The sequence below is a fragment of the Wyeomyia smithii genome, chromosome 2 (assembly GCF_029784165.1).
Source record: "Wyeomyia smithii strain HCP4-BCI-WySm-NY-G18 chromosome 2, ASM2978416v1, whole genome shotgun sequence".
Taxonomy (NCBI): domain Eukaryota; kingdom Metazoa; phylum Arthropoda; class Insecta; order Diptera; family Culicidae; genus Wyeomyia; species Wyeomyia smithii.
This window is the reverse complement of record NC_073695.1, coordinates 165706622-165730325: the sequence shown is the minus strand read 5'-3', so window position 1 is coordinate 165730325 and position 23704 is coordinate 165706622. Positions and strand designations below refer to the sequence as shown.

The 23704-nt window shown below is 35.9% G+C and overlaps 1 protein-coding gene across 2 annotated transcripts in view; it reads right to left on the bottom strand.

Annotated features, from left to right (window-relative positions):
• LOC129720667 (alpha-tocopherol transfer protein-like) overlaps positions 1 to 12395 on the bottom strand; it is a 48519-nt gene extending 36124 nt beyond the window's left edge. The window contains exon 1 of one of the 2 annotated variants that reach the window (XM_055672193.1): positions 12032 to 12395. In XM_055672193.1, the coding sequence (XP_055528168.1) occupies positions 12032 to 12155 (124 nt within the window). In that variant the 5' untranslated portion in view covers positions 12156 to 12395. The remainder of the gene's footprint in view (positions 1 to 12031) is intronic. The other variant, XM_055672194.1, reaches the window with a different exon arrangement.
• Positions 12396 to 23704: the final 11309 nt, after the last annotated feature.

The window sequence follows — 23704 nt, the reverse complement described above, 5'->3', positions numbered from 1 at the left end:
TGGCTACATTATAATTGTTCAAAAGTAATAGATACTCCACCACAATCTCCAGACATCAATCCTATTGAAAATCTATGGGAATATTTAAATTAAAAAAGCAGAAACCACCAGATTTCCAATAAAAATGATCAAAAAAAAAAACATTTACAGGACGAGTGGAGTAAAATTCCAGCTGAATACACTAAAAAGCTGGTTAAAAGTGTTCCAAAACGGCTAAAAGCTGTGATGAAGAGTGAAGGTTACCATACAAAGTATTAAACACATTTATTCACACATGTTTATAAAATATAACTAGTTATTATTAATACTGTACGAATATGAATTTGAGTAAATATTGCTGTATAAATCAGTTCAAAACAATTCTCAGAGAAATAAAAATCACTTTCCCAAAACCATATATCACGTATTGTAGTTTAACATTTGCTTCATTATCGCACTTAAACAAACCATCTGGAAAAAAATATATTCTCTTGAAAAAACTGTTAAAAAAAATTGCATGGTGGTGTACGAATTCGAGTTTGTGTCACTGTAAGAGCGTTTTTCACATTCTGACGCAGCGCCAAAACTAAAAGTTTGATTACAATGAAATTCAATAGCAACCTAAGCGGCGAATAGACCCTTCATTTGACACCAAGATAGAAAGAATCGGTCAGACCATCTCTGAGAAAAGTGAGTGCGAAAGAAAGGTGCACATACACACGTACACACCCACACACAAACATATACACCTATACATGCATATATGCAGAAAATGCTCGATTCGTCGAACTGAGTTGAGTAGTATATGACATTCGGCCATTTCAATCATTTTTCTACCTTTTAATTAGCCAGTGATCGTTAGGAGAAAGTCAATATGTTTACTTTCATGATGTGATTTCACATTTTTATGAACAACGGACAAAGTTACAATCGGATTGCAATGAAATTCAATAGCAACCTATGGGGCAACTAGACCTTTCATTTGACACTAATTTTGTGAAAATCGGTTCAGCCATCACTGAGAAAAATGAGTGAGTTTAAACATCCTCAGGATAACTTTACATAACTTTTGAACCATATGTTCAATCATAACGAAATTCAAAAAATTAGGGTTCTGGGGACAGCCCAATCTTTTGAAACCTGTTTTATTGAAATCGGTTGTGTGGTTTCTAAGATATTGATGTTACGTGATTTTTACATTTTGATACATAACCTCTAAACTAAAAATCCAATTACAATGAAATCCAATAGCAACCTATGGCGCAACTAGACCTTTCATTTGCAATTAATTTTATGAAAATCGGTCCAGCCATCTCGGAGAAAAGTGAGTGAGAAAAAAAAGTTGCACACACACACACACATATACACACATACACACATACATACATACAGAAAATGCTCAGTTCGTCGAAAGAAGTCGAGTGGTATATGACATTCGGCCATTGGGACCACTTTTATACCTTCGGTTTGTCCAGTGATTGCTATACCTTTCTAGTAGAAAGGCAAAAAACAACATTTCGAGTTATCGGCCTTCCAACCTTAACCACTTCGTATGTTTTCTGCAAGCTGCAACAGATAATTATGTTGCAAAATCATTATAAAATGTTCAAACGATTTCATTTTTTCATGAAAAATAAATTATGAATTTTCCCATCCACTGGTGTTAATAATTCATTTTTTTTAAATGGCGCTTGGTTCGGTATGGCCAAACGCCAACCATCTGAACTAGAGGGCTTCGATCTGCTGGACTGCTTCGATTGCTTGGATCTGCTTTGTGTATGTTTCGCTGGTCTAAATCGAGAAATGCAAATAAATTTTGGAGAATATAGTTAAATTGCTTGTGGTAAGACGAACATTTTTCCCTGTATTTTTCCATGTCCCAGCACTATTTTCAGGCTGTTTGATAATGGACCCTAAAGAGCTAAGTGACTTTCTTCCGAACGGTAAATCATCGCATCCCGTTGCTCCGATTTTGCGACATTATTTGCCGTTCACATTCAAAAGCTTCCTTCAATTCCTGGTCACGGATGGAAAATATATTTAAAACCGATATTAAAACATTCAATACGTATTCAACTGAATGTTTGTCTAAGTGCTCAAAACGTAGCATTGCAAACAAAACAGCGATATTTTAATATTTACATCAACTTCTGGCTCTAACATACACGCAAGTCTATTACAGAGAACGAGTCGACTTGACGCGACCATGTATTTCAAATAAGTCGAGTTGCTCGACGAAGCTTCTGTGATATGGCCTTTTCTTCCTCGAAAACGAAAATTATCAAGTTCTCAGATAATCTGTATGAAAAAATAAATGATTTTCTGAAATAGACTTCAGATCTTTTTTTTTTCAAGCATTAACCATGGCATTTTTTCAATGCTTTTTTAAGTTTGGATGGTTTTCCTAGCCTAGTTGGTCTTGAGGTACGATGCTGGTCTAACAAACCAGCAGTGGAGGGCACCATTCCGCTAATTCGCTAATTCGCTAATTAGCGACGCTAAAATTTAGTTAGCGATTTAGCGATTTCGCTAATTTTTGAGCTGGTTAGCGAAACTGTTAGCGTCGCTAAAATTTTGGCCTTCGAAACGCTAATCGCTAATTCGCTAAATTTTGTAGAGAAGCGACAATAGAAATATTTTTAAAAAACTGTGAATTGCTGATGGCGTACGTAAATTGCTTCGAAAGATGAACATACTTTATTGCGAAAGTTACTTTTGTCAGTTTTTTTACCCTAGAATGGAGTTCCAGTTATCGTACAAGCCACAGGAGCATTTTGAAGAACGAGCACAAGGTCTAGATTAAATTTTCGGCACACCAAAAACTTTGGTAAATGGCAATGCGCTTGAAATTATGACAACTTTGGTTCTACTTTTTCGATTCAGATAATAATTGAATTTTTATGAAAACATTCCTAAGAGTATCTATTTTCAATGCAAGCTAGATAACTTTTGTTATTCTTGTTTTTACAAAATCAAATAAGAATACCGTTTCGTGAACCTCTTATTGTAAATACTTAGCTTTAAAAAGAAATTGTTTTCGTTTGTTTAACCAAAAAAAAAGATCAAAGTGGTCCAAATCTTACAAAACACGAGCAATAAATATAGCGATATGACTATTTACATATTAAAAAGTTAGCGATTAGCGATTAGCGAAAGTTCCGCTAATGTGGGTTTAGCGTTTAGCGTTTAGCGATTATCGAGCTAAATTTTCCAGTTAGCGGCTTAGCGATTAGCGTCGCTAAATTTTCGATTAGCGGTGCCCACCACTGCAAACCAGTCATCGTATTATTGAATCCTGGTTCGGGAGAGACTGTTAGTATTATCAATAGGGTCGTAGCCTCGCAATTATCCTGTATGCTAATAATAGACTGCAAAGTCTGTGTCCAATAAACAGAAAAGTCAAGTGTCGACAGTGAAATGTTAGTACCTACCTAAGCTTTTTTTCTGGTTTTTTTTTTCTTTTTCCAAGAGTTTGTCGTGTTGCTTAATGGGAATCGATTAGTCTTTCCAAACAAAGTCACTAAGAGAGAACTGTGAACGCCATGAACTATTAAGGATTGTAGTTAATGCGTAATGTAACTGTACTGAGATTACTCAAAGTATAGTCCATCGCTTTCACTACCTTTTTCCATTGTTCTGCCAAAGAGCGGATCTCACGTAGGAAGAATCCTTTATCGTAAGATATACCTACTGAATGAATCGATCCTCTTTTTGGTATTTCCGAAGTTGTCAAAGTGTTTGTCTGATAAACCATACCTTTATTCTTTTTCTTCATATATGAACCATGCTTTAAGTTCTATAATTAATGAAAATGGAGTTATGGAGTGATACCTGGTTAATATGACGGGAGGGGGAGAAGTTGCTATATGAATAAGTTTTCAACACATTTGCAAATAATATTTGACATTTTTATGGAGCCAAATCACTTTATCGTGTCGATATGCTCGCGGACGTTTTTTTTTTCTTTGTTTCCAGAATAAACATATCAATTGACGTCTGCAGAGGTTCCAATGACGTATTTACCCAATCAGAGCGGCTGATATTAAATTATGTATAGCTGGTCGTTCCATATGCACAGCACAAACTTTCGTCATCAGTTACTATTCGATGCAAAAATTCTTTTCTTGATCACCGTTGGAACAGTTGATCACAGATTACTTATAGCGAATTTCTTTATTCTATGAAGAAAAAAAAATTTCTATATTCCACCAGCTCACCTCGTTTTGACCTGGAAGCAACCTAACTGCTGTCAAAACCCAGGGTACGTTAATGACAAGGTATTCTGGACTGACCCCTTCATCAGTAGCAGCGAGGCTTTGACGTGTTAGCTTTGCAAGTTGCACGGTGTTCTATTTTAGTTTAATGTACATGTTTGTTCATTGCAGCGTAAAGGAATGTTATCTTGGGCTTTTTTTTCAACAAAAACTTGGTTATTTAGAGTGCCTGTATGAGTAGACATAATCTAAATCTCCCAAAAACCGACACTGATTCTGGTTAAATTTACTGAAGTCTCGTGTTCACTATTTATTTGAAGAACCCGATGACACATGTACACACATAAACCACACAGAGTTGACCTGCCCTATCTTCATGAACTTTCGCCCATACACGTTTTTGAAATTCAACTAGAGCGTAGATTCTGGTCTAAAAGCCTCTCCAACTTTTCATATGTCGACGTTTACGGAAACATTATCTCATACATTTACCTGCTGGATAATAACAAAAATCTATGTCCCTTCTTTTCATCTGAATGTAGTATCATACTTTAGCCTATGGATATTCCGTCGAAGTCGCATGATCAGTTTGTTTCAGCTTTAAAGATACACTTACCACGTTTTACTAGAGTACTATCGAGGAAAAAGTAGTAAAGCAAGTAGTATTTGCAGTAAAAAAATACTTTCGCGAAAAAACGAATTACGAACGGTTGATTGTAAAAATCGAGAGATGCATCCGAAAAGCGGACTTGAAGGCTGTAGCTTCTTAATTTGAGCAAAATGCCGGTATGAAGAAAGCCAAAGTTCCACCTATTGTGGTGATAGTTGCAAATTTTAAAGCTTTTCGTTCAGAACTTTCATCGTTTCTTTCTGATGTAAACGTTAATTTTCAAATAGGCCATCGAGGCGAAATTCGTATTTTGGCCGAATCTTCTGAAGGCCATAAACATCTAATACAGTATTTGACTGAAAAGATGTACAAATTTTATACCTATGATGCCAAAAACGAGAGACCGTTTAATGCTGTTTTGAAAGGTCTTTCAAATGATCAAACTATTGATAAAATTAAAGATTGTTTGACAGAATTATTTGGTTTTTCCCCCAACCAAGCAATTTTGATGAAACGTAAATCAAACGCAAAAATTAATAATACTGGAATACACCAGGAAAATTACTTGGTACATATTGATCGTACCAATGTAAGTAATTTGAATTTTTTAGAAAAGGCACATGTTTTTTTCAACGTGCGAATAAAGTGGGAAAACTTTAAGAGACTAAGAGGCATCCATAATCTCACGCAATGCCGGAATTGTCAAGCCTATGGGCATGGTACTCGTAACTGTCATATGAAAACAAAATGCATGATTTGTGGTGACTCTTCTCACACAAAGGACAACAAATTGGGAGGGAAAGTTTCGGTGAGGTAATGAACTTCATACGAAGTGCGTTGCCCAATGTGCAATGTAGCAAGGACATCAACTCGCCAAATAGTGATGTACCTGCTCGTACGCACTTAGAGTAAGTTGAAGCATACCACAATAGATCAAAAAATGGTCGCAGTGGTTCAGTCTTCTACAAGGGAACGCTTCGTCAAAAGGCCGGTAACGAACCTTTCTCAAATGTTCAATATTTTTTGTTAGTTTATAAAGAATGTATCTTCATGAGAAATAAATGAGTTTTTCTTTAAGTTCATCCACCTTTTTTGACAGCAGTTGAAAAAAATTCCAAATTTTTAGTCACCCGTTAGCTTTTATGCCATTTCGATGGCTTTATAAAATTTTACAACCATCGATAAGTAAAATCTTAGAATTTCGTACAGCTCTACAAATGTTTGACACGGGGTTTTATCGACAAATGTCACCAATTGTACATCTTAGAACTTTTAAAGCTATTCGGGATGTTCTTTACCTGTCAAATCAAAATTTCTACTTTTAAACGGCGCACACCGCTTTGCGAACGACAGCTCAGCTAAAGCATGCTCATCATAAACATTACCTAAAACACGATGACTATTTGTGGCACTCAATTCATATGTAAATGAAAATGTATCTCTTATCGCAATACATCATTGCACGATGACGTCACAAAACAGGAAGAAGAAAGAGATTTGACAGTTGTCGCGGGTTTGTTTACATAGTAAAATTTTCGGCTCAAATAAAAATGCGGAAGTGTCTTGTTAAAAATTGCGTTTCCAAGAATAAACTAAAAGATCACAGTAATGAATTCGCATAGGCGGAGAGTTTTTCCATCTTTTTCGTACTCGAATCATTCATTTTTACTCCTATCACATGAAAAGTGAATGGAACACCCTGTAAACAAACCCATGGGAAGTGTCAGAAAAGTGAGGTTATTTTTCGTGTGCAATGATCTATGACATGTTCAAAAGCGCACAACATCAGTAGTTTCACGGAAAATATTTACAAATGAAATTGTGAAAAAACACAAATGAAAAAGTGAAAAAAACTACTATGATTTCTGCACTGGTGATGTAAGCCTCCTTTTCCCTGTCGTGCTGTTTTAACCATAAACTGTTTTAAAATAGAAGGGGCCTTCACATCGAGCTCGTATACAAATACTCAGCCGTAAGCTGTGTATCTTCCATTACTCGCCAATGGAGGTGAGTATTTTTACGGCTGGGTATTTGTATACGAGCTCGACATGAATACCCATAGAGTGAGTGGTTATGATTCGATGAAGTCAATACCATCAATTTGTTTATGATACACATACAACTGTAAGACATGCTTGATAAAAAATGGTCTGCGTAACCAAAACGAACCAACTGGTGGTGAATAATTGATATTCCCGTGTATTTTCTGCAACCTCCCAAGAGAATTTTCGTTATAATATTATTATAAACTGTCGATTTCTTATTTTGATGAAAGATAAATTAATAATTTCCACATCCATTTGTGTTGGTAACACATTTTTCAAAAAATGTTGCTTACTTCGGTTTGGTTGCAATTTAACAAAGCACGATACAAAAGCGCTGTATTCACATAAAAAAAGATTTTGCAGAAATGTTGTCAGTGTTGAAATCGTAGCGCCACAACATTTATTCGACAGAGTTTGGTTTAAGCAAAGATAACTAGAACAAGATACCTAACTTCCATATTTTTCATACATTTTTGAACACGACTGATTTCCAACACTGCCATCTGATGACTTAAATTCTCATAAAATTGTCACTATGAGCAAAACCGATTTATCGTGCATAGACCGTCATCGATCGTTGAGCTGTTCAAGATTGTATATGAAAAAAATGTAGCAGTATGGTCAGCTCTAGTGATGGGAAATATCGCCCAAAACCGACATCGATAACAATCGATAATTTCGGGGCTTTTATCGATATTATCGATAAGTATCGATAATTTGACAGCTAACGTTTGCGGTAAAATTTTTTTTTTCAGATGGTGATGGAAAAAAACTATTTCAGATGGTGATGAAAAAAAAACTAAGACAGATAACTGAGTTGGATGAATTTCCCGTGGAAGGTTATCATGTTAGCTTCCTCACAAAAAAATATTACGTCCTTGCGTGCAGCCTTCCGGCAGTTAACCGGAACATTCGCCATGGCGGACGAAAACATGCGTGTAGCCGTGTTTTTTAGCTCTTTCTTCGTTTTTTTTGTTATTAATGCCTCCTCCGTTTTCGCGACAAAATTGTTGGAATAGATCTTGCGCTTCAAGTTTGTCCAGAAATTTTCGATGGGAAGCAGATGGGGGACAATATACCCAAGTAACAATACTGGTTTTATCAAAGTTTTATAGCGCTGTTTTTGCTGTATTAGACGCTATAAAACTTTGATAAAACCAAAATTGTTACTAGGGTACCTAGCTAATGGTAGCAGTGGTCATAGGCTCCTACAAGGGAGATGGGGGACATTGGGCGGATTCGCCGACTTCAGTACCACATCGATATTCAGCCGCTCCATCTCCTCCAACGATCGCTTCGAGTAGTTGGCCGACGTCAAATCTAGCCAGAACACCGTGTCTTCGCGCTTATGGTATTTCTGGATGAAGGACGCAACTTCTGTCAGGCACTTCGTACTATAAATTTCCCCATTCACGGCCAGCCCGGAGCGAAAGAAGAGCAACTTTGAAATACCTTTCTCACTGATTGTCAGCCAAAGCCGCACCTTCTTGGGGAACTTGGTCTGTGAAATAAACTTTACCTCGGTGCTCACTTCCTCCGTGGGGGAGGTAAAACACGAAGAGCCCTGCTAGTCGTTGCCATCCATGGTGAGATAGGTCTAGTCGTCCAATACCACTGCCGCGTCGCGATTCACCGGGAAAATTGACTTGACCATCTTATTCAACCGCTGTTGCTGCGTCATTGTCTGCAGCTCCGAGACCAGTGGACGGGACTGCCACTTCCTGCATGTATGTCCATGTTCTCCACACTGTTTAGAGCATGCACCAACCTCTCGGCCAAGTGCACGCAGCGACTTTTCCTCTCGGTCTTCCTCTTCAGCATCCTTTGAAGCTTCTTGTCGCTCAGGGTCGTTTGCCGTCCGGAACCGGGCTCTTTACGATGCTCTGATCGTTGGCCAATAGTGTCAAGATGTTGTAGCTGCCAGAACCGGCATACCCGGCGTTCACAAAGTCTTCGGGTTTTATGCCGGGAGTGCTTTCTACGAAGTAGTTTCAAGCCGAAGTTCGTTTTGAAGGTTGTATAATAAGGGAAATAATTGAAGCAGGCAAAATTCTGTCAATTTTTAAATGGCCAAAACTTCACGAAAAATGAATCAATTCTGACAAAACAGGTTTCATTTTACTGGAAAACTGTCCTAGTTTCCTAGTATTACTTGAGAACTGGACGTGACCAAGGGTCACTGAAAATGTTTCGGATTTCCGGAGTGTGTGCCAAAGTGTACATTTTTGCAACGCGCAGAACTTTTTCTGACATTCTGTTTCACTTAAGTTTATATGTTGTCAATAAATCAGAATTTATTTCGGGTTCATTTGTAGCCAAAGATTGAAAATTCGCCAAGGAATCATCGAGGTATGAATTTATTAAGTATGGGTGTTGATTTTGGCGGTTTTTTCCCTGTTGGGTACTAATTTCCTTTGAGCTTGCAGCATTCTAGCAGAATTCAATCGAACATTGTGGGTGTGTAGGTCTTATTAAACCAAGCAACTTTGCAAACTTGCGTTTGAAAATTTATCTGGATTAACATTTAAAAAGGTCAGCTTATTTTCACGCGGATTTTCTCTAAAAGGTTATTTAAGCAGATTTAAATTGACGTGGTTTTTTACGCGAATTTTTGAATTAAAGCGGTTTTTCAAGCGGATTTCTGAATTAACATGGTTTTTTCACGAGGCATGTATCCCCCGCGCAAGAAAACCTAACTGTATTTGAACTTTTTTCTTATGAAACAATATATCTTAGTAAAAATTATCTGAACTTTCCTTCAAAAATATAAAAAATGAGTTAAAGATCTCTACTCTGAAAAAAATATAATTTTAAAAACAAAAAATGCTTTAAGAAAAGATCGGTGATCTCAGATTTTTTCAAATGAAGTATTTTAGATAGACAATTTAGTTGCCTAATACGTTCTATGCGTTGCAAAAATGTACACTTTGACACACACTCTTGAGTCCGAAACATTTTCGGTGTAGGTTGGTCACACCAAGTTCCCAAGTAATACTAATATAAAACTGTTTTCCAGTGAAATGAAACCGGTTATCAAAATTGATCCATTTTTCGTAAAGTTCTGGCCATTTAAAATTCGAGAGAATTTTATTTATCTCAATTATTTTGTCTACCCCCTGTATAAATCAGGATACTTTTTTGGCGCAACAATTTCGTTGATTTGGTTTTTTAGTGGAACTAAAAATTGTTTGTTGGGTAACAGATACTTTAAACTTAAACAGTTCCTAGTTAAACTAAACAATTACCAGAGAATCACCAATAGACTGCCGCTATGCATGTCTATGATATTATAAGAGTTGGCAAGCCATAGAAAATGCATTTTATTACAATTTCGTATCATTGTTTTTTATGAGATGGTGCAAAAAGTTTGGATATTTTTTTAAAGTTCTCTAGTACTAAGTTACACGAACCTTTACACCACCCGCAACAATGCTAAATCTTGTCGAATAGCAGCACCCAACAAATACCTAGCGGCAAAAGCAACTCCTGGGGTAGGGTAGGAGAGGTCTCTTTTGGGTTTCCTTAACGTTAACGTCAAAAAATTAACGATAATATCGATGACCGGCGTTTATCGATATTATCGATAAGTATCGATAAGTTTCCCATCACTAGTCAGCTCAACGCTTAAGATAACATGCAGATCAATGATATTGTCATTTTTTGCACTTAATGCTATTGCCATATTTTTTGCACTTCAAAGTACGAAAGAAAAGTGTGAAGTTGACTGTCAGAGTGGGACTTTATATTGAGGAATTATTTATTTTCAGGTCTCATTCTACCAAAACTTAAAGTTTTATATGTCGCAAACCAGGTTTCAGAACCATTGTGCATATTATCAGATTCACCGGGATACCCGATTTTTGCTTTATTAACCTCGGCAAGAGTGGTAAAATTTGGCTGTAGAGCGTGCTCATAGCGGTTATCAGGAAGTTCTGATGGTACGCTCAATTTTAAATGATGCGCCGATAATTCTTTATTTTTCCGGAAAGTTTCATGTTTGAAAACTAAACATTCGTACACGTTATTATCATTTTTCAGATGGCAGCACCGTAAAGTCGTCCACATGGATACTGAAAAAATTGTTTCAGCAGTCATGTCTTGGTCTTGTCGTCAGTTGCTTTTGACGTTAAGTCATATTCTATATCATATTAACAGTGTATAAATTAGTTCGACTTTTGCTTGCGCGCAGCGACAATCATGTCCAATGAATTCTGCAAGAGTCAAGTATCTTGTTCTAGTCATCTCTTGTTTAAGTCTTGTCTGAAATGCAACAACATATTTATTGCCTGTTATTCAAAATTGTTATCCTAAATGAAACTACTCTGCAAACGTTTCTTTTTTTTTTTTTGAAGATTTTTCAGTAAACTAGGGTATAAATGAAAATGCAATTATAAGGCAACTACAATTGCTCCCCGTTGAACATTGGAGTCATTAAATGTGAATCACCCTGACTCGATCATCAATGTATATAACACAAATCACGTTCAGCTTATGTACAGATCTGCAATTAGTGAGCTCCGCGAAATAATGCTATAAAACTGCTTGGCTTTGAATATGAACAAACAAGTCTAATTAGCAAAATACTAAAACATCAGCAAAGTTACTAAGTAACTGGCATAAAAACAGCAGCGAAAAGCGTCGAACGATTAAACTTGTGTTTAAGAATGCATGCAGCTTATCTCTAGCTTGATAAAAACATCGCGCGTCGTTATTCGATAGGATCTGAACTTTTTCCGGTTAGGTATACTTTAAAATATTGAGGCACTCGTTAGCATTTAAAACGTGCCGAAAAAAATTTTATTGAAACCGTCTAGTATGGGGGGGAAATTAAAATTGTGCATGCGATAATTGAATTTCCTCTATTGGGTTAACTAAGAAAAATGTGAACGAAAAGTTGTACCGACTAAAAAAATACCGCGAAACACGTAGTTATGTTTGATATCATTGACAGTATACAGATGTAATGAGGAAATACAGTATAGATCATACGCAGTATAGAAAATTACATATAGAACAATAGTTGTATGACAATTTTTTTACTAATATGAAGTAAGTTAAATCCATATACACATTACATAAGCAAAGGGGAAAACTTCAGCCAATGAAACGAAAAACGAAAACGACTCTACATCTACAGTGCTAAGTTTTTAAAATTAGTACTAATTCTGTTACTATCAACCTACCAGTAATTTTGGGTAGATGGGGCTGCTTTTCCATCCATTCACGAATCTTCTGCACATCCTCGCGTTTGAGCTCCGGAAATTTTTTGTACTCATTTTCAACATCTGCCAGCTGCAGTTTTCCCATGTTTAGTATACGCGATTTAAACCTTTCTTCTGTGTTAGGTTCAGTGGGTAATGCACAATATTGAAACACGCACTCTGGATCTCTTGGAAGATATCGTGTAACCTCACACGCGGTTGCCAGTAGAATGCCAGCCACTCAAACGTATCTGGTCTTATTCAGCACGTATGGGAAGTGAACGGTGCGTTGCGTACCTATATTCAGCGATGATTATCTGATACATAAGCGGGGCTCACCTCCCTGTCACTACTGCTCAAACACCGGTTCGGGTAATAGTTGCTAAATCATTTTATCACCATCATTAGAATCATTACAAGCAGATTGATAGCATTGACCTAGCCGTTCACTACGCTAGCAGACGCTAGTAGTAGTATCTGAATATATAATGTAGATAACACCAAAATCATGAAGTAATAATTTTTGCTAAGTATTTTTGATGGCGCGTATACAAAATTGTACATAATAGAAAAACGTAGTATTTACTTACATTGAATATAGTCGATGAGATTGCATCCTTCCGAGAAATTTTGAAATTGGTACTTTTTTTTATTCCCTCATTAGAATTGGTGTATTTGAGAGGTTTAAAAACCATCATTTTGTTCATATGGCAGATTTGGAAAATTCATAATTTTGCAATTACCTGACCAACATGAACGGTTGCAAGTAAAAGTTTTCAAGATACAAAATAAAGCAGCAAGAAATGATTGCGTTTCTTTTATGATTTAGTACACTGTATTACTAATATAAATTACAAACGACAGCCTAAAGAGGCGCGTATTTCTTGTTCACCTATTCACCTGCTTCTCGGAAGCTGATGAGCAAATTTTTACGGTACTAGTTGTTTTAAAAGTCACAGTCTAAATCTTCAGTTTTGAATTTCAGTATTGTCAGTCCTTTCCCTTCACTATTGTGACAGAAATGTATATACTTTGTAATCTTATTGCTACAATATAATTTTAGCAGGTGTACGTGATTATTAGGGCGCCAATAATCGTATGGAAAAAAAGTGACCAGAAAATTTCAAAAAAAAAAAACCTATACAAAATGTTCACCTGCTCGAAAAAACACCCTGTGCAAAATTTCAGCTCAATCGGACTTAAAATGGGGTGGCGCAAAGCGATTGAAGTTTGGCTGTTTAGAAAACCGAAAAATCACCCAAGTGGGGGTACGTGAAATTTCGGTTTTCGAATTTTTTTTTTGATGCCAAATGACTTAAAAACGTCGAGAATTGGTGTCATCTGAAAAAAAAAATTTTTGCGAAAATTTACTCTCTAGTCTCTGGGACTTAGTCGTTTTTTTAATTGTGGTAGGCGGAGTTCAAAATGTTTAGAATTTATCTTTTGAAATTGATCACTAGTCTCTCGAAATAGCTTGCATAATGATATACACTATAACTAGCATCGAATACATTATGTTTCATTAGGGCGGTTCATTTATTCGACATAGGGTGGTTCATAATATTGTGTAAAAATGAGTATAAAATGGAAAAAATTACTTTTCACTGAATACCAATAGAAAAATTCCTGAAAATATAATATTTGTTATATCATTGTCGTTAGGGTGGTAATGTTGAATGGGGTTCTAAAGTTTTAAACGGTTTTCTGATTTTTATATATCAGCTGGAAGAGTGCAACTTTCTGAGCAAAACGTGATTTTAAAGAATGCTTACCGTTTTCCTTCGATTTTTAAATGAAGAATAAAAAACTGCTCGAAATGCCTAAAATGACAGTTCTCTCATATACCGTACATGGGCGAAACGTCATCCAAGACCTTTCGAGCAGTTCTTTCATTTTTCATTTAAAAATCGAAGGAAAATGATAAACATTTTTAAAAAATCACGTTTTGTTCAGAAAACGGGGCTTTTTCAAATGATGTATAAAAACTGGTATAGCTTTAGGACCCAATTGGAAAAATTATATGTAAAATGGCAAAACATTACAAAACAAATTTACAAAATGTATCAAACTACTCTGTGCAAAAAAAAAATATCTCAACCAAAATTAAGATTGTGTCTCGTGGAAAATGTTGAATGCCTTCATGTCATTTGCAAAATCACACACGGGTGGTAGGTACATGGAATTTTAATATTTGAAAAATGTTTTCGATTCCAAGTGTCTTAAACTTTTAAATGAAACGGTGGAAACTGATGGAATAAGTTATTACTTTGTTTGAAAAATCTACTCTCTAAGACACTTGCACTCGTCTTTCGAATGTTGTACCAGACAATTTATTCGTTTTATTTACCACAATAATGTCTTTTGCCAACACTTGATTGAACACACAGTGCTCTGGCTTATATAATCGAACAAAAGACTGTATCGATGTTATTCAGTGATAATAAGAGTATAGGGATCTCAATCAGATAGGCAACACAATTGACTCGTTCTTTCTGGGTTTGCGTCGTTTTGACAGTTCGACCATATATTTTCTGTCAAGTTTACATCATCAGAACATGAACGTGCCGGTGTGCGGTGTGACATCTTCGGCAAAGTTGTAGATAATAGTTTTGTTTTTCAAAAAAATATATAAAAACAAATTACTAATTTAAAAAAATATAAAAGAAAGTTAAAAATTAATTATCGAAAACAGCCCATTGAAAAAAAACGGATTTTTTTTATAAAAACTGCGAAAGTTTTCCTGAACAACGAAACCGGCCATGGAAAAATCAGAAAAAAAAGTTATATATTTAAATTATTTTTTTTTTCACAGGGTACATTTTTTTTTTTTGGAGGAACAAAGTTATTATTTACAACTTTGCCAGATACACTATGCCAATCAAATAAACCGTTTTGACTGTAGAAATATTCTTGATTCCTCATAGCTCTATTGGAAATTAAAAATATGTCTACAGTCGAACGGCATAGTGTCTTCGGCAAAGTTGTGAATAATATTTTGTCCTTCCAAAAAAAGTTGCCTTTTAAAATAAATAATTGAAAATAATTTTTTTTTCAAAATATGATAACTTATTTTTTTGATTTCTATATGACGGACTGGTTTCATTGTTTCGGTAATCTTTCGTAGGTTTTATTAAAAAAAAATCAAGTTTTTAAAAAATGAGCCCTTTTGAATAATTAATTTTTAATCTTTCTTCTAACTTTTGAACGAATAATTTTTTGAGTGTAATTTTTTGGTAAGACCGAATTATTATGTACAGCTTTGTCGAAGACGTCACAATAATCAAACGAGCCGAAGTGCTTTTTTTAATTTTATACTTATTTTTCACAATATTATGAACCACCCTATGCCGAATAAATGAACCACTCTAATGAAACATAATGTATTCGATGCTAGTTATAGTGTATATCATTATACAAGCTATTTCGAGAGACTAGTGATCAATTTCAAGAGATAAATTCTAAACATTTTCAACACCGCCTTCCACAATTGAAAAAACCTGAATTAATCCACCTAGTGGTGCAGAAACCTTTGTTATACTAACTATCACTTTATACATATTTGGCCATACAAAACGTATACCATCATAAGTCCAATGTCAATAATGAGTGAAATAAATTTAAAAGATAGTTTTCAGAGAATTAACCAAGGACGATCACTGAATTGAAGCTTAACGTGGTTTTTGCAAATAATATGAATGTTATCACTGGAGTACATGAGTCTTATTTTTTCGATCACAAACCAATTTTTAGATGCTGGCTAGAAGCAATTTTTTTTTAAATAATCGAACGTGGGGAAACAGTAAAAAATAACAATGATGCTGATTTCACACTAGAACAGTGAACATGTATGTTAGTTTAATGCGGTTCTTTTTATTCGCTTTATTTTCAGAAATCGCTGGACCTAGATTTATGAATCAGCATCAAGTTTTATTTACGAATTGAAGCAAACTTCTACAAACCTGCTCTCGAAATATAGTTTAGAATTATACAGAAAAAAATATAGCTATTGATGAAAGTTGTCAATTCAATTCTATCTCAAATGCATTATCTGAAAATGAAGGTTCTCCACGATCTTTGAGAATTTTGGCTTTTCAGAGTGTAGGCGAGAACATTATTGTTTTCGAAGGCCTAGGCTGTGTGAAAAAATCCGAAATAAAGACTTTTCAAATCTTGCTGCGATAACGAGATGTGGAATAACATGGATACTCTGTTTGCACTTAATCTTAAATTAGAAAGCAATATTTATATCTTACATGAGCATATTGTATCATTCATAGAGTTAAGCGACTTTTCACCTGCGCACACTAGTAAACGTGTATAGCCATGTGGAGTTGCTTCAACACTTTTTTCTAATTTTGCCGATTACGTTCACCAGCTACTTTAGATTCCTGGTCACAAATTTAAAACATAAAATAAGTATTCAACTGAAAAATTCTCCAGCTGCTCGAAACGTAGCATTTCAAACAAAACAGCGATTTATTTGTGTTTTTCTCCAATCACAAATGGTGACTTCTCAACACTGTTAGAAATTTGTAATTTTAATTGTTTGGATTTGTTTGCTTTCGCAATTAGGACTTATCATTCGTAGGGGTTTAAACCTACTTGTCAAAATAGTAAAGCTTTTCAAATTATCTGCATCGCATATAATTGTGTTACATGTTCACACTGTGGGATCAGATTTTGCTACAATGCTTGGCTCCCGAAAGCTGTAAATGTTTCTTACTATTTGCAAATCTAGGTTCAACGTACAATATTTTATAAGAAGTGAGGACGGAAGCTTCGGAAGAAAAGGAGCTAAGTAAGCATTGCATTGCAGTTTCTTCTAAAATCTGGTTCAAATTTTCAAGAAAAAGCTAAAGGGTAATTTATTTACACCAGTTAAGACGCACTACGAAGAGTGTAAAGATTATGAAAAGTTGTCCATGATTGTTGATTTCCTTTGAGAAATAAATAGCGATTTGAAAAAAAAAGGATAGAGAAGAAGAAAGAGCAGTGAGACAGAAAAATTATCCAGAAAGTAAAATATCCCATGTCTAAAATATACTTTGGTCAAAACTCTACAGTTCAAGCAACCAATAAAAGATCGCACAGTATGATTTTCAAAGATCTCTGGGGCTTTCATTTGAGCCAAAATCGGATTAAGCGTTCTGTAAAAAGAGTGTTGTTTTGTTATTTTTCTTTTTTGGGTCGATTTTGATATACTACACAAATAAACAACATATTTACACATACATACGTACAGGCACACATACACAAACATACATAAATTGTTCAATTCGTCGATCTGAGTAAATTGGTATACAACACATGGCTCTCCGTGCCATTAATTTTGCCTTAAAAGTTAAATGTCTCATATAAAAAATACTCTTTGATCAATATTTTGAAATCTAAGCCACTAATCGAAAATCAACTCGGTAGCATTCTGGGGGAGCACAGTAGCTTTCGTTTGCGTATAAGATCAATAAAATCGGATATTGCGTTCTGTAAGAAAGGTGCGTTAGTATTTTGCGGCACATACATACAGACAAAATACATACACACACACACACACACACACACACACACACATACACACGAACAGACATTGCTCAGTTCGTCGAGCTGAGTCGAATGGTATATACGATTCGGCCCTCCGAATCATGGATCTATTTTGCGTTTTTCGACCGATTTTATAACCTTTGTTTAGTATAACAAAGGTAAAACGACTAAGTCCCAGAGAGTAAATTTTTGCAAAAAAAAATTTTTTCAGATGACACCAATTCTCAACGTTTCATGCGTTTTTAAGTCATTTGGCATCAAAAAAATTTTTTTTCGAAAACCGAAATTTCTGCAAATTCGGAACAACATTAAAAACATTCAGCCCTTTTCAATTCATGATCATGAATTTCGCTAAACTGATTGAAGTGTCAAATACTAGCAGCAAATTTATACCATCAAACTCCGGCTAACAATAGCCCGTTCGAAGATTGCTTTTGCTTCGCACTAGTTTGCACACAAAAGTTAAGCACACATTTTGCTTTTTACAGAGCCGGATTTATGGGGGGGCCCAGGGGGCCCGGGCCCCCACATTTTTAGGGCCCCCACAAATCGACAAAAAGATTTTTTCTCTTTAAAAAAGAGATTTAATCAAAAGTTCGATTTACAGTAAGAAAATTCGAACAGACCATTACAATCTGACACTTTCCTTAAGTGTTATTTTTTCGCGAGCGCCAATATCGCAACTACATCCATAAGAGTTCACCTTGGATTCTCTTGGAATGACACACATTAACACACCATTTGAATCGAACCAGCGCGCATTAAACGCCTAGAGTTAAAGTTTGGCCGACTGTCATTAAAAGCGCCAATCGAAGTGTCAAAACTCGTTCCAATCGAACATCAGCAATGTTAAAACTATGATGAAAAAACTGTTGACTGTTTGATTGGAACTTTTCAATGACAGTCGGCCAAACTTTAACTCTAGGGCTTTAGCGCGCATGGGTGGTAAAGCAGATAAAGAAAATAACCCACAAGTTTTTTAATGCATTGCTTTTGCTCACTGGTCCGAATCAGGGATACCAGATGTGCTTTGCAAAATGCTGATTTTCTGAGCTCGTGTGCAAATTTAATTGACCTGCAGATATGTGTAGTTTTTTCCTAGTTTCCATTATTGTCAGAGTCGTCTTATATTTGTGCAGTCTTTCTCAAATTGTGTGCAAATTTTTGCCTGTGGATCGCATTTTTTTTCAAATTGCGGTAGTTTTTTTTCAGGTATCAAGAAAAAAGTTTGAAGATGAAACATATTAAAAATAGGTTGCGTGCGACTGTGAAGAATGAAAGGCAGTCAAACTTAGCATTATTAAGTTTCGAGTACGAGTATACTGAAGAAGTTATGTTGATTATTTAATTAATAAGTTTTTTTGCAAAAAAACTCGTAAAGCATAGTTTCCAAGCGAAGTGAAAAATTTGACAAGAAAAAAGCGTAAATTTTCGCTTGCGAAATCTGTCGTGAAAACCCGTTTGTGGAACACGCAGGTATTTCACCAGTCTGCAATTTACAGTTTAAGTGAAGCGAAATCCACGAGTTTACACTCCGAGCGAAGTGAAAATTGGCTGCAACTGACAGAATATAAACGCACGCAAGTTTTTGCTTGCTGCTGCTTTTTTCACTAGCGTTTGCATGCGTGGAAAAAGTGAACACAAGAAAAAGATGAGATCCACAACCTTTCGCGATCGCACAACGATTTCGCTTGATCGAATTTGTCTACAGTTCCTAGCGAAGTGAAATTTTTGCAGGTTGCATTTTTCACGAGCGTAAAACAATGATCATTTTGTATGAGATTTTCACTTCGCTTGGAACTCTAAATAGGACTTAAGAAAAAATTCTAACAAATTTTTGGTAATTTTTCAATAGCAAATGAATGCTTTTAACTCGTACGATAAAAAACAGTTTTGTTTTATTTTGGGGCCCCCACTATAACTGGGCCCCGGGCCCCCACAATCGTAAATCCGGCCCTGGCTTTATAAGAAAAAAAAAACAAAGAACATTCGTCGCCCTCCGCATCTTCTCGGATTCATTTAGAACGTTGTGTCATTCCAGTGTCTTGGTTTTCAAATTCATAAATTCGTTAGATTTTATTATGGAGCCTTCAACTTCAGCGGCACCACCTAATTCAATGTCTAGTAAGTTGTCAAATCATGGTTTTGTCCTCTTTCAACCATAGAAACCGGATTAGAAAGACAACATATATATAAAACAATGAAACATTGAAAAACACTAGAAGAAATGCAAATTGCAGCGAAAGAAATTTTTCCTGCTGATAAGTATAATGAATTTCAAATTTTCTGGAAACAATTCAACACAAGATTCAAGCGATCACAGCGGAAGATGATGATGATGACTTTTTCATTTTGTAATTAGTTTGTATTACTTATGTTGTTTTAGTTAATTTAAAAAAAATATATATATTTAGGCAAAATTTTTTTAGTTCGAGGGGTCGTCCATAAATTACGTATTTTTTTTTTCAATTGGGAGGACGCCCGGTGGCACTACTTGTGGTCAAAGATCATATAATTCTATAAAAAAGGAAAAAAGTGCCAAAAAATATTTAAAATTGGGTTTCGTGCTTTATGGACGGCCCCAAACGAAAAATGGATGCCAAATTCGTGTTCAGCGCTCCAAAGTTATGTAAATACCAAGTTTTTATCACATTTATCGACACTTTTTTTGCTTGGCCAGCCTTTGTATGGAGTCGCCCCACTGTGCGACCAGGTGTTTTCGCCCTCAGTTTCGCTCGAACTTTGCTCTCTTGCAAAGTGCGTTTTCGTCCGGAACCAGATTTTCTTTTGAAGTTATTTATATTCTCGAAGAGTTTGACAATAATGTATATGCATATTTTTTTATATCCAAGATTTTCAAAAATAGTAGAACACTTTGTAAGTTTTCAGCTTACCACCCCAGCTTTCACGGGGTCGATTTACCCGGCGGGCGGCGATGCACGGGGGTACTTCTACACAACGTAGATTTACTTGGGTGGAAATCAATTTAAGAAAATAAATAAATAACAAATAGAACAAAATAAATGAAAACAAGAAAACCTAACACTAACCTTCCGTCCTCCTCGCCGACTCTTCGCAATGGCGGGTTTGTGGAAGGCAGCCGTTGGCAGTGAATTATATCGATCAAGCACTCTGTAGCGACTTTTTCCGCACTGACGGGGTGTATTTCACGATGGGGCACACACACGGTTTCACTCCCGGCGGTATCGGTTTCTATCACTCCGACTCGCGTTGGTTCACGGTCAAGTCGCGATTTCTTTTCAGTTGGGCCAAAAAAACGCGTCCTTTTCTGTTGGCGGTTCACTGCGATCTCCCCAAATCAAAACACCGCCTGACGTTTCTGCTCGATCGCGTTTGAAACCCACACAACCGCACTTGTTTTTCTTCGCCGTTAACGCACATCACTTTTTCGTCGCGGGAGGAGAAACGGGACCTAATTTTATTTAACACGCGAGACAATTCACACCGATAATTTTAACCCTATCTACTAAAACACTTATCACAAATTTTTAAAAAAATCTAACAAGAAAATAACTAATTAAAATTAACATGCAGTGGCGAGTATGTTGCTTGCCACAACAACAAAAATCAAAACAAAACTCCTACACACTGACAAGCAACATATCTTTACACGCTCGCCGTTTGTCACACAAATTTGGGTTAGTTGCAACCTCGAGGGTTGCAACTTCAATTTTAGATTTTCCTTTATTTCGCTCACAAAAATTGCAAATCAATTTATGGCGGTCTTCTTCCAACAGCGCCTTTTTCTCAACTAAACGTCACTTGACAGAATCGACTGGTCGTGTTACCAGTTATATAAAAGTGAATCTTCATTTTGTGAAAAAGGATTTTCGCTTTGTGCAGCACTTCGAAATCGTAGACCAATTTAAAAGTTGTTCGGATTTTTTTCCTTACACGTTAGCAGGTCCGTCCCATTTGCATTATCACCGAAATTAAGTTAATAGTCGGAAAAGCTTTGCAAAAACATATAAGCATATTGTCCCATCTCACAAGACGCATTGGTATAAAATTATAAAAAACACGTTTTTCTCGGCTTGCCGAAAACGCAAGTGGGACTGACTTGCTGTGCGCGGCAGTATGGGGATTGTAAATTATTATACTAAAAAAATCGCCTCTTTTTTCGGCGACTTGGTTAGGCTGGCCCAAAATTGCGTGATTTCAGGAAACCCGAGGCACAAAAGCCCAGGGTGTCAGAAACAATCTTTACTATGGCGGCAACATTAGGAAATGCAGTTTATAGGGTGCTTAAGTTCGGCTTTTGAAAAGAGACAGGTTTTTGACGATTTTTTGTTTGATCTAGCACTTGCCCTCAGGTCAATAAAATAAGAAAGATAAAATTCTTCATCGCGTTTGGACCCCGAATGTGGAATCAGCAACTATACCCCACATGAATCCGTTTATACCCGAAGAATACAAGACTTCCATGATATCTTGGCTCAGTGGTACTCACCATATAGGCTGCTTATCTATGGCTACTTGACACGAACAATAACAACGAACCGCTACTTTAAAAAAATACGTTAGTTTTAATTGGGTTGTTCAGCTATGCAGCGGCAGTGAGGTATACAAAGGTGAGGAAGAAGAAGACATTTGTCTGTATTAGTAACGAAAAAAAAGGTAAACAGAAACACGTGTTGGGGTTGTGACGTAGATCTCCAAAAACAAGAAAATGCCATTTGGAATTGTGTTGCGCATCGTTTAACGAGGCAGGTAGGAATTTTCAGCCGTAAACTCTTATAACCTGTGAAAAATTTTTGAAAAAAATGTACCGAACATTGATTTTTGGGCATTGTTTTTTGACTTCTACGTCATCACTGTTAACAAAAACGAAGCCCTTTGAACCCGAGACTCAAACCATCTCCGTACCTTTCTATATTCCATTGATGCAGCGGAACGCGCACTCGGGGCAGCAAGCGACTGGAATGGTCCTGATCCAAAGTCCGATGAAGAAAAGGAAAATGCACTACAAGTGGTTGCAAAAACGACAAAGCAAAACAATTCATTGTCAGTTACTGGATTACATAAATTCATAATTTATGATTAAATTTCCTCTGACTTTTGTTATTGGTTATTACAAATATTTTTTGTTCAAATAAAAAACCCAAATTAATCCACCTAGCAGTGAGACCCACCCTTTCTCATTCAAACTTATTATTTGTTTAAATAGATTTACACGAGCACGAAAAATACACCTTGATAATATTTGCTGGATTTATATATAATTCTAAATAACAAATTTTTGGTAACCAACAGTGAAACTATATCGAACATTTAATCATAACACTCAAACACATACATTAACTTTGCATGTGTTACATGAACATGAAATAAATATGTTTCAAATATATGACGCGAAATTTTTTTTTCGATCGTGGTATAATCAAAACGTCACTGTACTCATATTTAGGTTGGACTCTATTATATATAGATAGACTCGATTATCGTTCGATGAAATATCATTTTAGATTCGAATATTCATAGTAGGATTTTTTTCTATTTCAAATATGACTTTCTCATTACAACTTTTGAACCGCGTGTTCGATCATAAGAATTATTCGGTTAACCCTTCACTAGCCCATTCATTTGATATCAATATTGCTCTAATCGGTAGTGTAGTTTCTGTGATAATGAAATTTCGTGATTATCACATTCTGATACATTACAGACGAAGTTACAGTCCGATTACAGTAAAATTCCATAGCGTGTTATGAGACAGTTAGACCTTTCATTTGACACTAATTTTGTGGAAATCGGTTTAGCCACCTCTCAAAAAAGTAAGTGAGTTTAAGAAATCTTCGAACTATGTTTCTTTTTATAGTTAGATTTTATATTTTTAAACATAACAGGAAAAGGAAAAGTCCGATTGCAAAAAGAATTGTGGGGCAACAAGACGTTCCATATGACACTGATTTTATGAAAATCGGTCTAGCCATCTCTGAGAAAACCGAGTGAGATTGAAGAGTTGCACATAGACACACACACACACACACACACACACACACACACACACACACACACACACACACACACAGACATACACACGAACACAAACGAACACACATACACGCACAATCACACACATACTCACACACACAT